Below are 13,134 nucleotides of genomic sequence, written 5' to 3'. Positions count from 1 at the left end.
AAAATACAAAGAAGTACATGCAGTTTCGAAGTAAATTTCATCATCCAGAAATTCCGCTCAATTAAACAATTATTAAATCGTCAAAATTATTGAAAACAATATCAAATACGAACTTATTTACATAATTTTTATTTATACATAAAACAGTATTTACTCACAGTCAATTTTGCCGCAATTTGCAAATTAACTTAATAAAAAAATTTACAAATTATTACGAAATATACTATAAAATAGTATATTTAACGAAATATACTATATAATACTATATTTAACAATTTACTATATAATAAAATATATGTTTTATAGTATATTTTGAATATAACTGAAATAAGCAAATGTTTTATATTAAATAAAGAGAGAATTAATTATAAAATTATGTTTAACTCATAACGTAGAAACATGTTGAGTTTAATTTATATATAGCTCGGCGAAAGATATCTCTCGAATTGTCTTGTCAGTTTACCGTCAGCGTGACTCGGCTAAAAATAATAACACATTATAAATTATACATATATATTAATATTAAATTATTTTAACAAAATTATTTGTTAGATTTAAAGCCCACAATTAAAGTAAAAATTTTTGAAAGGAATTGTTTATCAAAGATATATTCGTATAAGATAAGTATCTAAATATATATATATATATATATATATATATATATATATATATATACATATATATATATATATAAGTATCTAGTTTAATAAATAACTGCGTTACAAGTTCAGGAAGAGATTCTTAAGATCTACACAAAATAAGACTTTAAGTCAATAAAGGCCAATAACGGAGCCAAACAGCAGTTGTTAGTGCGAGCAACTGTGTATTCAACAAAATAATACTCTTTCGTTTTCTTTTATTTTTCTTTAGCAACAACTCCCCTAGACTACATCATTGTGCATAGCTCCGTAAAGTTAGCCGAACCTATAAAAAAATCAAAGTGGTTCGGTTAGGTTAGGTTAACCTAACCTAACCGAACCACTTTGATTTTTTTATAATTAAAATTAACTAATCGTTTGGTCATCGTTTGTTTATGATTGGTCATCCAATTAAAACGTTTGGTCATTTATCGTTTTTTTTTAATTAAATAATTAAAATTTCGAACTAAAGTTAGCCGAACATTTTTATTTTTCGTCCAATCGAGTTAAACAAGAGCTTATTCGATGCAGAATCGTTAGGTCATCATGAATAAATTCTTTACAACGTTTGGTCATCCATAGTTTATTCGAAAAATGAAAAAAATCATGTGCGATAAAATCACAGACATCTATAGATGTCTGTGGGTAAAATGACGACGGGCGACGTATAGTGACATGGACGTGCGCTGCAGTCACGCGCGCATGCGTTTTAGTAACTTACACAAAATTTTAAATAAATCCTTTATAATTTTAATAAATACTTTTTATGTTGCTATGCAAGTTGCAAACCCATGTGGAATCGTATATGCATTGCAAAGTACATGCTTAGATGGAAATGCATAGGAGGACGGGGCGAGCCCCGTCCCCATAAAAAAATATAACAAAACTTGAGAGCGTAGAAACTACCAAGGCTGACAGTACTGTGTGGAAGTTTCAATGCTATTTTCCTAAGCAAATGCTTTTGACTGAAGCGCTGTTAGGCAAATGGCTCAATGAATCGTGCATCGATGCATTCAGTATTTATTTTGTAAGATTATGAATAAAAAATTATAAATATAGTATAAGAGTTCGGACATAGGTTGAATTAAAATTTTACATTGAAACTTCCCATCGTCATTTTACCGCACATGATTTTTTTCATTTTTCGGATAAACTATGGATGACCAAACGTTGTAAAGAATTTATTCGTGATGACCTAATGATTCTGCATCGAATAAGCTCTTGTTTAACTCGATTGGACGAAAAATAAAAATGTTCGGCTAACTTTAGTTCGAAATTTTAATTATTTAATTAAAAAAAAACGATAAATGACCAAACGTTTTAATTGGATGACCAAACGATTAGTTAATTTTAATTATAAAAAAATCAAAGTGGTTCGGCTAACTTTACGGAACTATTGTGCATCGATACTTTATGATGCCAACCACAGACTTTTATATATAGCTTTTATATATAACTAGACTGCTAACTCCGGCAAAATACATAACACCGAAAAGTATGTACAAAACTTATGTGTATGCGTCATCATTAGTAGGATGACAGTCACGCTGATTGGTTGAATTTAAAGCAATGTCACTCACACATGAGTTTTCTATAGTAGCCATATTATATATCTATCCCCTCCTTTTCTCTATCCTACTAATGTTGTATGTACATATTTTTCGGGGTCACTTTTTAGGTCTAATATATAAGGAAGTTAACGGTCTAGTTATAGTATAGAAGTCTAAGATGCCAGATGCCAACACGATGGAAGGTGAAAAGAGAGGGGAAAAAGTGCTCCAAGTGTACGTTGCTGGGAGATAGCAATTGCGAGATTCGAGATATGTATAGTATGCAACGGTCTTTGATTATAAATATAAGTCACCTCCATCAATTTTAACGGTTTGCTTCACATTACGATTACGTCTCCTACATAGTGTAGTTAATTTTTTAGAGAAATAATTTTTTGAATTTCAATTTTTATAAGACTTAGCTTGCGCGTATGACATTATTTAACTTTAATTTTGAGAGATAGTTTTCCTTAATTTAATCCTTTATTTATCCGAGAGTTTGACAGATACAGCTTTTGTACGATATTTTATAATATTTCATAGTGCGACAGTTATTGTTTACTAATAAGATGATCGTTAATTTTATATTGCAACACGATCGACATTCCTTGCGTCTTTTTTTTATAGAATTTCCATTGGAAATTATCATCTTGAATAAAAAGCATTTTTTTCTTTAAAATGAATATATCATTCGCTTGCATATCAATTTGATGAATTTAGTACTTATCCGTCTTGAAAATAGCTCGAGAAATTTGAATTTTTTTGCTTAAATATACAACTAGTATGTAATCTTGTCTGCATATTCTCATTTCAGACAGTAGCCAAATTGTTAATATTAAAAAGACATTCAAATTCTAACTTTGTCAATTAAAATATATATTTAATTTTTTAAACATCAGAGAAAAAAAATTTGAGTTTAATATCTTTTAAAAGCTTTTTTCTTTCGAATTATCTTTTTTAGCAGATAGAGACTATTATAAATTTCAAATCATTAGTTATAAAAAGTTTTAGTTAAAAAAAATATATTACTATTTATTAAATTTATATAACTAATAATAATTTTATATTATATTACTATTTGAAAATTATTTACAAGTAGAATAAAAAATTATTGTTTACTTGATGCCGGTATTTTTAAATAATGCAAAGACAAGTATTTATAAAAGCTTCTTAAACTCTACGTTTAAAATATTCATATTTTATTTTACACGTGTAAAATTAATAATATAATAAAAACTTAATTGTTATTAATAAAAGAAAAATTTGCAAAACAACAAATTTATTTTGAGTCTCTTTCCGCATAATATAAATATAATTTTTAAATGTTTCCAATTTCTAGTTTAAATCTCTGGTGAACTTTTCTTCACCACTTTTGATGTCCTGCGTATTTAGTGCTTCCTTGTTGTTCCAAGTCGTCTTTTTCCGCATTAATTATTTCGTAAAAGTAGAGGTATTTTGATAGATTCTCTGGATAAATACATTTTTATTCCGTTACATCATACATCATGTTTAAAAATCTTCAAAGAACATTTTTCTTTCTATAATCTTCTCATTGCTTCTATTATTTTTCTGTTATTGTTGACATTTTTCTTCTTTTTCATAATTGTTGAGCATTTCTAAAACTTCATTTGAATTGGTGTTGCTGCACAATGTACTTTCAATTACTATGTTTGATTTATTCGAGCTTTAAGTTGGATCATTTATTTTTGGTTTATTTTTAATATTTCCTGTGCCTTCAACGGACGTATGCATTACAGGAATTTCGTCAGAAACTATATTACTTAACTCCTGTGAACTAACGGTTAATGTCGAAGAATCTTCTTGTGTTTGATGACCTTGTTTTAAAAATCTTTTCCATAATTTTTCTTTAGAGCTAAGAAGTTTCCACGCCTTCCAGATCGTAGATACCCAATAACGATAATTGTATTCTCTGTTAAACTCTTTATCTTCATAAGAAATATTGCGTACACGTTCCAACATATAATCATAAAAAATTCGATTGACTTCTTCAATAATATCTGGATGCAGTGGTTCAAAAAATGAGGCTGTGTTTGTCGGAAGGAATACTATTTCGAAATCGTCATTTCGTATTAATATTTTTTTCCGAGAAGATATGTTGCACGCAATTGGCAACAGTAAAAGCACTTTCCCCGTTATATTTTTTTCTAATTGATGTTCTCTCACACTTGTCTTAAACCGATTATTGTACCAATATGAGAAATCCTTTTCTTCCGATTCTTCCGTTGAGATATTTTCTTTTAATTTATGGGCCACAAGCAATGTCTCACGATGTTCTGACACTCCTTGATTTTCATTCTCATTTTTATGATTATAGATAAAATGTTGTGGTCTGTGACTGCCAGTAACATTTGTGCAAAGTATAATAACTGAAGGGTTCTCTTGTAATTTTGTAACATTAATTTGTTTCTCTACAATTTTTTTTTTGTCTGCATGTTCTAGCAAGAGATGAAGAAGAGTTTTCCATATAAGATCTGGTTTGACTATACTATAAATATTATCTCTATTAATATTTTCCTTCTCTAATCGCTGACTGAATTCTTGAATAAACTTTTTGGCATCTGATTGATTGGCCTCATCATTTCTTTGAATGCCATTTTGCGAAATCTCATCCATGTCTTGAAAATCTGATTCAATATGATAAGGTGTCCCAATTCTCCATACCCAACTTTCTTCTTCCTTCTTTGTTAATGGTCTACTAAACTTGTCTATAAGTTTTCGTGTTTTATCTATAAGCATTACGTGTGAAATTGTAGCTCCCTTCCGTTTAGACTTCTTCCGTTTTATTAACCAATGAAGTACCCAAGTAGCACATGTTCGTTTAATAAACGTTTCATAACGTTTTCTAAACGTATCTTTTCGTATTAGATACGTTTAGAAAACGTTTATAAAACGAACAGTGCTACCTTGGTAGTTATTTATCCAAATCAGATACATTGGTCGCATCATTTTTTTTATCGAAATTTTGCAAAATATTAGGTTTTGTTAGAATCTCATGACATTTCTTAAATCTATGCAGCCAGACTGCTTTTGCAATATATATTGATGGTCCACAAAATTCGTCCAGAGGTTCATTGGTTTTATCTCTAAGCATCTTGGGTAAAATTTTATCTTTTTTTATTATCTGCTCTAGCAACCAATCAAGCAATTGTTGATCCACTTTTTTATACTGACGTCTTGTCACAGGGTGTAGTTAAATATCGTGACGATTTTTAAATGACTCCAGCCAGTACGATAGGTTAGATAATGATGGTCCTCCAATATTTTTTATGTATATATACCTATTTCGCTCTCTTGCAATCACACGCACACACGCACTCTCTCTCTCTCTCTCTCTCTCTCTCTCTCTTTCTTTCTAACGCAGAGTAGTGAGAGAAGCATAGCGACCAATAACAGTGTCAGGGCGTGTTTTCATAGTATGCGTGTGTTGATGTGAGTGAGTTCCATGCAGTGCGCATGCTTTGCTACGTAATTCACGTCCACTAGAAATAGATAGAAACTCATATTACAGTCGAACCTCTTATCCTACGACCTTCTTATGCTACGAAACCTCTTATCCTACGACAAAAAATTCTCTCATGCTACAACCGCGAAAGGGGAATTATATCCCCACTCTCAAATTTTTGTCGTAGAATCAGAGGTTTAAGGGGAAGATTCTGGCATATATGTAATACTACTATATTGCTAACACCCATAAGAGGAAAAGAGAAAAAAGATACGCTGAAAAGAGACAAGTATATCAGGAATTTCTGCCGTGCTACGCATGTGTGACGTCTATAGAGGCGTGGCTTATTATATGCGGCTTGTTCGAGAGATATGAATAGGCACATATATATATATATATATATATATATATATATCAGCACATGCGCACATTGCACAATATTCCTTGCTAGAGCGAGACACGAAGTATCGTCCGCACCGTAATGTTGGCTACAGTTTCTCGACTTCCGTTAGCAATATAGTAGTATTACATGTATAGATTCTGGACCGAAAATGTCGTAGGATAAGAGGTCCGACTGTATCAACAGTTATCCTTTTCCAGTGATGGATACCCCCCACTACCGTTTTTCCACCTCACAAACAGTCTATTCTATTAAGTCTATGCTCTCACGTATTATAGACTATTGTAGATCGGCCTTTGAGACTACGCATTGAAAATTGAAATTTGACCAATCAGGACAAAGCAGTTTTAGTTCCTCTTATTCTGATTAGTCAAATTTTAATTTGTAATTTTCAATTCGTAGTCTGATAAGAACTTAAGGCCCATTACACACAAATTGCGTAAGCTGCATATGCATAGCATAAGATTGTATGGACCAATAATAATATTATAAAAATCAATATGACGACTTAATGCTCAATGCTCATTGGTTTATACGATCTACGCTATGCACATGTAGCTTATGCATTTTGTGTGCGATAGTCGATAGTTCTTGCAGCTTATGCAATTTGTGTGTGATAGCCTTAACTGGCTATAGTCGTCCTCCATAGAACTTATAGTTCTATATAGTTCTGACGCCAGAATTTGCCTGTCGTCTATCACTTCTCTCGATCTTTTTAATTTTGTTCCCGGTTTTCTGTAGAAAAAGTTCATTCATGAGTGAGGAAAAAAAACAGTATTAAGCTCCAGAAATATTATAAAACAATTTTCTGGAGCATGATTCAAATTTGAACTAATGCCATAAAAGAAGAAAGCAGAAACTCACTCATTTATAGAGCTCAGTGCTTTTATTACTGTTAATTATTCAACATGAATTTACTTGTGGTCACTACTTTGAGTTGCATTTTGGATAATATTGCGCCCTTTTTGATTAAATTTGTAAGTATTTTCGAAATCTACGTTCAATTTTTGGAATCTATATATAAATAAATTTATATTTTATTATTAAAATTTTATAAACAAGAAAGTAATTAATCACCTTTTATATGTAAATTCTTGAAATATTTATATTAAAATGTACAAAAATATTCCTATTTATTTTTTTTTATAGATCTAAGTATTTTAATTATATATATATTTGACTGTATGAAGCTGCTCTATATAGTTCAAAATTCTATTGTATAAAATATAGATTTTTCCACATGTATTTGCACAAAGGAGATATGACATTGAATTGCGTAATGAGTTGAACAGTTTAAAAGAGGAAATGGCAGGACTTTCCATAATGAATGAGTTTGTCAAGTATGCCAAGCTCCAACGTAAATATAATCAATTGGAAAATATATTGAAAGAAAATGGTAAGAGTTTCTTTATATTTCTATTTCTTATTATAAATATAGGAAATTATTTACTAATCTATATGAATTATTAGATTACAAGACTCAATTTATTATAAAAACAATTAGTTTGATATGTAATAATATATAAAATAAAAAAACAGATCCTTAGCAGAATTATTAAAATATTTGTTTATAAAATAAAAATATATAAAAAAACTCATTTATATAAATAAACTATACATAAAATGTTAGTATAATAGATAAAAATATGTATTTATATATTTACAATATTTCTATATATTTTTTTTATAGTGAATCAACGACTGAGTTGGAGACTGAAACTGCAAATATTGTTAATTTATAGTTTTCGTGTACTGAATGTATGTAGATCATTTGCTTCCCTAAAGTTCTTAAGATTCTGATCTTTCATTGTATTCTTTATTAGCTTATGACATCAAACTCTAAGAAACTTTACCAATTTTTGCAACTGTATTGTGGCATACTGAGCAAACTCATTAGGACTTTATTTTCTTTTCCAAATCATTCATTTTATTTAATAACTCATTATTACTTTTTTCAGCAAGTATATGTAGTAAAATATTTATTTAATATATATATATATTTTAAATAAATTCATTTTTTTCATACATGATTAGTCATATTAAGTACATTTTATATTAAATTATATCTGTTTCTAATTTTATATATATATATATTATAAATAAATAAACGATATATAATTTAATTAAAATCTATTATTCTGGTAAAATTAAACCTGATAATTTACTTATAATTAGTTAATCCATAGATCATACATATTAATCGATTATTAACTTTTATTCCTTATATTACAATCTAATATTGTAATCTAATACTTTTACAATAAAGGATCAGGATCTCTATTCAAAGTTACTTTTTTCATGACTTTTATCAAGTTTTAATGTTTTCAGGGTATATTAATCTTATTACTTTTGTATATATATAAAAAAGAACCTGTGATTATCTTATCAGAAGGTATATTATGGCCAATACAAGATTTCCTGAGCTGGCCATGTCAACATGAAAATGCTATTTCTTTGTTAGCTTGGATTATGATTGTCCGATTAGGAGTATCTGCATGTATAAAGCTCTATGTGTGAAGAATTCCTTGCAAATAATTTATATATATTTTGTTAAATATTTATCTTTATTAGCCTATAAATAATATCAAAATAAAACTCAAGCAATATTTATAATGTTATAAATTATTGATGAATAATTTAAAAATTTGAATAAAAGAGATATTTTTCTATATAAAAAAATCCTTTGTAGCAATAAACTTTACAATTCTTATTGTCACAAATCTAGTGGATAAGAGAAAATTATTAATTTATCACGACTGTATATTATGACCAAAACCAACTTAAATTCGAGAAATTCCATCGTGAATTATCCTGTTTGACCGAGAGCCACGGGTACAATCTTCTAACATATATCTTACGTTGACCAATATCTTGCAGACGTCTAAAATTATCGCCCAATATTTCTTCGCCATTCGAAAGTGTTCGAAACATACTCATCTGTAATTTATAGATTTTGTATATAATTTTTCATAATGAAAAAATACATTAAAGATATGCATAAGTTGTAATTATTGTATAAATTTCACTTTCAGCAATAAAAAATTTCGCTATATATTTTTTTTATATTTCTTACTGTATAATATATACTACATTTTTATACTATTTTTATTTCATCCTTAAAGTTATTTAATTGTGTATTGTTTTATTCTTGAAAAAAGTAATCACAGATAAAACTTATATTTGTTCCTGCTTACGTTTAGTCTTAATTATAAAAATAATTTTAAAATAATCAAAAGTAAAGAAAAGTTTTGTGAATTAATAAACTCATAAATTTTTAAGATTGTGCAAATTATTTTTATATAAATACAGAAAATAATGCATATCTTTATGATCAAAGCAATTAAAATATACAATATAAATAATATATACTTGACGGAAAGATATTGGGACTGGAGTGGCAAAGATTACCCAGGTGATTGCTTCACTGCAAGGCGGTGTAGTAAGAGATCCTTTATATATATAATAAATATCAGTATTCAATGGCATCAGGGATGCCAGAGTTATAGATATGTTAACTGATAGTTTTAAGTGTGCCCATTGCACATCTGATAGCTTGCTTACAAGAGATTGAAGAAGTTCGTTCTGTTCATCTTGCAACTGAAAGTATATGTTACATATATAATCATTTTTTCTGTTTGATAAATCTCAGAATAATTTTTATAAGATTTTTTATGAAGATTATACATATATATATATATATATATATATATATATATAAAATTTCTTAAAAGTATAAATACTTATTAGAAAAGAATATTTTGCAAACTTTATATTATTATAGAGCAAGTTTTTTTTTTAAACTTTTGTTATAAATCTCTCACCTGAAAGAAAACAGCTATTACGACTACACCATCTTCATATTGTAGTGCGTGCGAAAAATTCGAGTATGCCATATTACGATGCACAATATGCATTTCCATTGGATATCTATACATATTGATTATTTAATATACATTTTAAAAATATATATAGGCTTTTAAAAAAAAATTATAATAATATAATATATAATAATAAACATAATTTAGAATAATAAACAATATTAATAATTTATTCTATTTCTAAGTACAACAATATATTTCCGGTTATGAATACGATTTACCAAAAATTATTACTCCTATTTTCATCGTTGTTGTTTTTATAAAAATATCAATTTCTTAATTTTAATTTTTAACATTAATTAAATAATGTTTCCAATTTTTTAAATTTTACTTTTTTTATATTTAATTTTTTAATTTTATTTTTTTTTTTTTTAATTAAGATATTTACAATCAAGAGATATAGCGTACTAATATACGATAATATTACCTTATGCCATTTAACACATGTTCAGATCCTTTATTATTTTTTGTGCCCCAATGAAAGTGCAATTGCTCCATTTCATATTGCTGGTTTTGCTTTAATATAGCACCGAATATATATGGTAATCTCCCATATGTTACATTCTTATTTACAATAAGCTTAACTAAAAAAAAAAACCTACTTTTAGAAAATGATAATTTTAAAACTTTATAAGTCAAGAATACTTACTTGTTTGTCCATTGTTTACAAGTGTTAGCGGCATTGGAAGAAAATCATGATAACCGATCATTTCGAGCGCTGGAAGTGGTAAAGGTATTGCCTTAGATGTGGATATAGCTATTGGTGATTGCAGTTTTCCTGTGCACAATTTGTACTTTTGCGGCCATAAATGTTGTTCTAAAATAACAATTATAAATATAATATAATTTTGTTTTTATCGGTATTTATAGTTCAATGTTATATATTATTTGGCGAGTAATTATAATTTTTGAATCCTGTATTTCTTGCGAGAATTTATGATTTTTTTATTTACGAAGCTCTATTTAATAAATCACAATAGTGTTATTTTTTTATTTTAGAATTGATTTTATCTCCTAAAGTGAAAAAAAATTTTCCTCTAATTTTTGGTATAATATTAAGTTTGGATTAATATTTGCAAAATATAATAAAGATTAATAGAAATTATATTTACTTTTTACATGTATGTTTTCTTATATTCTTTTATGTTTCAGAATTATTAATTTTGTCTTTTAAAATGAGAAAAAAGAAAAAAAAATTTTTATAATCTTTTGTATGATATTTAATAAGTTTGAACTTTAATTTATAAAATACAATGAAGATTCAAAATTCTATGTATATCTTTTTTTCTTATTTCATTAGTTTTTATCTTCTGAAGTAGGAAAGAGAGAAAAAAGAAAAGAAAAAATTTTTTAAATAATTTTTTGTATAACATTTTTATAAGCTTGGATTAATTTGCAAAAATATATAAGTATATAATAAAAATTAAAAATTTTACCTTTTTTACTGTATCCGAAACCATTGACATTCGGTATAATGACGAAAGTGAGCCATGTCATTATAACTAGGGTATACATTCCTGAATTATTCTTTCTATAAAAATCATAATATTCCAATACACAGGGTGTCCTGTTAAGGGTAAACAGTCTTTCGGCGGCATGTAGAGCGGATAAAAATAACCCCATAAGTTTCTATAAAATTTTTTTTAAAATACATTTCTACCGAGATATTTGTCTCTAAAGTTTAAATTTGAAAATAATTTTTCTTAAATAACTTTTACATTACTTTATAGAGCTTAATAATGTATAAGAACTTTTTATTAAATGAAAATCTTTAAAATAGTGTGATAGATGATTTTTTATATCATCTCGGAGGACCGAATCGGATCACCTGTAAGGTGATCTTTTAACTTACAAAACTTTAAAACCGGTAGACTTTTTTATTTTTAAATTATGTTTTTCGAATTTAAAAACATAATTTAAAAATAAAAAACTCACCGGCTTTATAATTTTGTAAGTTAAAAGACTTACAGGTGATGCAATTCTGGCTCTCAGAGATGATAAGAGGTCAAAGAATCTATCACACTATTTTAAAGATCTCCATTTAATAATAAAAAAAAAGTTCTCATACATTATTAAGAGCTATAAAGTAATGTAAAAGTTAGTTAAGAAAAATGATTCTCAAATTTAAACTTTAGAGACAAATATCTCGGTAGAAATGATGCATTTTAGTAAAAAATTTTATAGGAATTTATGGGGTTATTTTTACCTGCTCTACATGCCCACGAGAGATTGCCCATCTTTACCAGAACACCTTGTATGTGATATACAATAATTATAATTATTGATTCATAAATACAATCTTCTTTCTTATGCTCAAATAACAGCTTTCTAATTAATTCTACTTTTGTTATTGTATTTATTACCTTCTTTACAATCTTCTCGGGTTAAATTATATCTTCCAAATATTAAGATATACTTTAGATATATTTATATTTGACACTTTTAGATGGATACGAAAAATATAATAACATAGAAGGAATCACATAGATGACTGAAAAGTTGTTGGCGCTGTATAGGATCTTGGGGGAATGAATATTTATCAAGCCATCATTTACAATAGTGCATATCATTATCAGTTGCATATGTGATCTTTCGAGTTACAGATGTGGCTTATAATACAAAAATAGCAAGATGCTTCTTTTGTTACATAAGAAGCTGAAATGGGACATTTCATTCTCTTCTTTTGGAAAGAAGATAATGACAGAATTAATAACATAGAGATAGAGAAAGAAAGGAGAGCGGGAGAGAGAGAGAGAGAGAGAGAGAGAGAGAGAAAATTTAGATGAAAATTATGCTGTAAGATTATATTTATATATTTATGTTGTTACAAAATATAAATTACAATATTCTCGCGATATAAATATCTATAGTAAATATACCTGAGTCTTGGCTTTTATTGTAGAACTCAAAATATATACATATCACAGTAGTTGAATATTTACAATCAGATGTAATTAAAATTACTGAATATGTAACACAGAGTCATATAATGTGTGCGAATAAGATTATGTGCAAAAATTTGTGATTATTTTAATAAAATTTTGGCTAGAAAGTCAGCGTGGAAAGAGATAAAATTCAATCAGAAATATTTACAGATAATAATTGCAGTTCTTGTAGCACTATTGAAAATTCATTCTGTCAATAATCTCTTATTATCCATCATTTTTCTACATTTTACAGTACTCCAAAATATCTCTGCAATTTC

At 27.5% G+C, this 13,134-nt stretch overlaps 2 protein-coding genes across 4 annotated transcripts; one reads left to right on the top strand and one right to left on the bottom strand.

Moving 5' to 3' along the window:
- The first annotated feature begins 6,596 nt into the window (after window positions 1-6,596).
- On the top strand, window positions 6,597-8,820 carry LOC140674139 (guided entry of tail-anchored proteins factor 1). Its single transcript, XM_072907521.1, has 4 exons — window positions 6,597-7,028; window positions 7,282-7,447; window positions 7,742-7,809; window positions 8,380-8,820. Exons 1-4 carry the CDS (start codon window positions 6,960-6,962, stop codon window positions 8,566-8,568), a joined length of 492 nt encoding a protein of 163 aa, XP_072763622.1. The 5' UTR covers window positions 6,597-6,959; the 3' UTR covers window positions 8,569-8,820.
- Window positions 8,811-12,594, bottom strand: LOC140674137 (carbonic anhydrase 2). 3 transcript variants are annotated; one of them, XM_072907517.1, is made up of 7 exons: window positions 12,293-12,594; window positions 11,366-11,460; window positions 10,579-10,746; window positions 10,357-10,513; window positions 9,873-9,978; window positions 9,421-9,648; window positions 8,811-8,988 (listed from the first exon to the last, which is right to left on the bottom strand). In XM_072907517.1, the coding sequence occupies exons 2-7, from the start codon at window positions 11,442-11,444 to the stop codon at window positions 8,815-8,817; spliced, it is 912 nt and encodes a 303-aa protein (XP_072763618.1). In that variant the 5' UTR covers window positions 11,445-11,460; window positions 12,293-12,594; the 3' UTR covers window positions 8,811-8,814. The 3 variants fall into 3 exon arrangements, with proteins under 3 accessions (XP_072763618.1, XP_072763620.1, XP_072763619.1); XM_072907519.1 differs by having other exon boundaries at window positions 9,460-9,648; XM_072907518.1 differs by lacking the exon at window positions 12,293-12,594 and adding an exon at window positions 12,136-12,155.
- Between the last annotated feature and the right edge of the window lie 540 nt (window positions 12,595-13,134).

The sequence above is a fragment of the Anoplolepis gracilipes genome, chromosome 15, assembly GCF_047496725.1.
Source record: "Anoplolepis gracilipes chromosome 15, ASM4749672v1, whole genome shotgun sequence".
In the NCBI taxonomy this organism is placed as follows: domain Eukaryota; kingdom Metazoa; phylum Arthropoda; class Insecta; order Hymenoptera; family Formicidae; genus Anoplolepis; species Anoplolepis gracilipes.
This window is presented reverse-complemented; position numbering and strand designations above follow the sequence as displayed.

Excerpts from the sequence above, each read along its gene's own strand:
- LOC140674139 (XM_072907521.1), top strand. The coding sequence starts at position 6,960 with ATGAATTTACTTGTGGTCACTACTTTGAGTTGCATTTTGGATAATATT. Across the intron at positions 7,029-7,281 it reads CGCCCTTTTTGATTAAATTT|ATTTTTCCACATGTATTTGC; the intron begins GTAAGTATTTTC and ends TATAAAATATAG. Across the intron at positions 7,448-7,741 it reads AAATATATTGAAAGAAAATG|TGAATCAACGACTGAGTTGG; the intron begins GTAAGAGTTTCT and ends TTTTTTTTATAG.
- LOC140674137 (XM_072907517.1), bottom strand. The coding sequence starts at position 11,444 with ATGTATACCCTAGTTATAATGACATGGCTCACTTTCGTCATTATACCG. Across the intron at positions 9,649-9,872 it reads TAATAGCTGTTTTCTTTCAG|TTGCAAGATGAACAGAACGA; the intron begins GTGAGAGATTTA and ends ATATACTTTCAG. Across the intron at positions 8,989-9,420 it reads TCCCAATATCTTTCCGTCAA|ATGAGTATGTTTCGAACACT; the intron begins GTATATATTATT and ends TATAAATTACAG.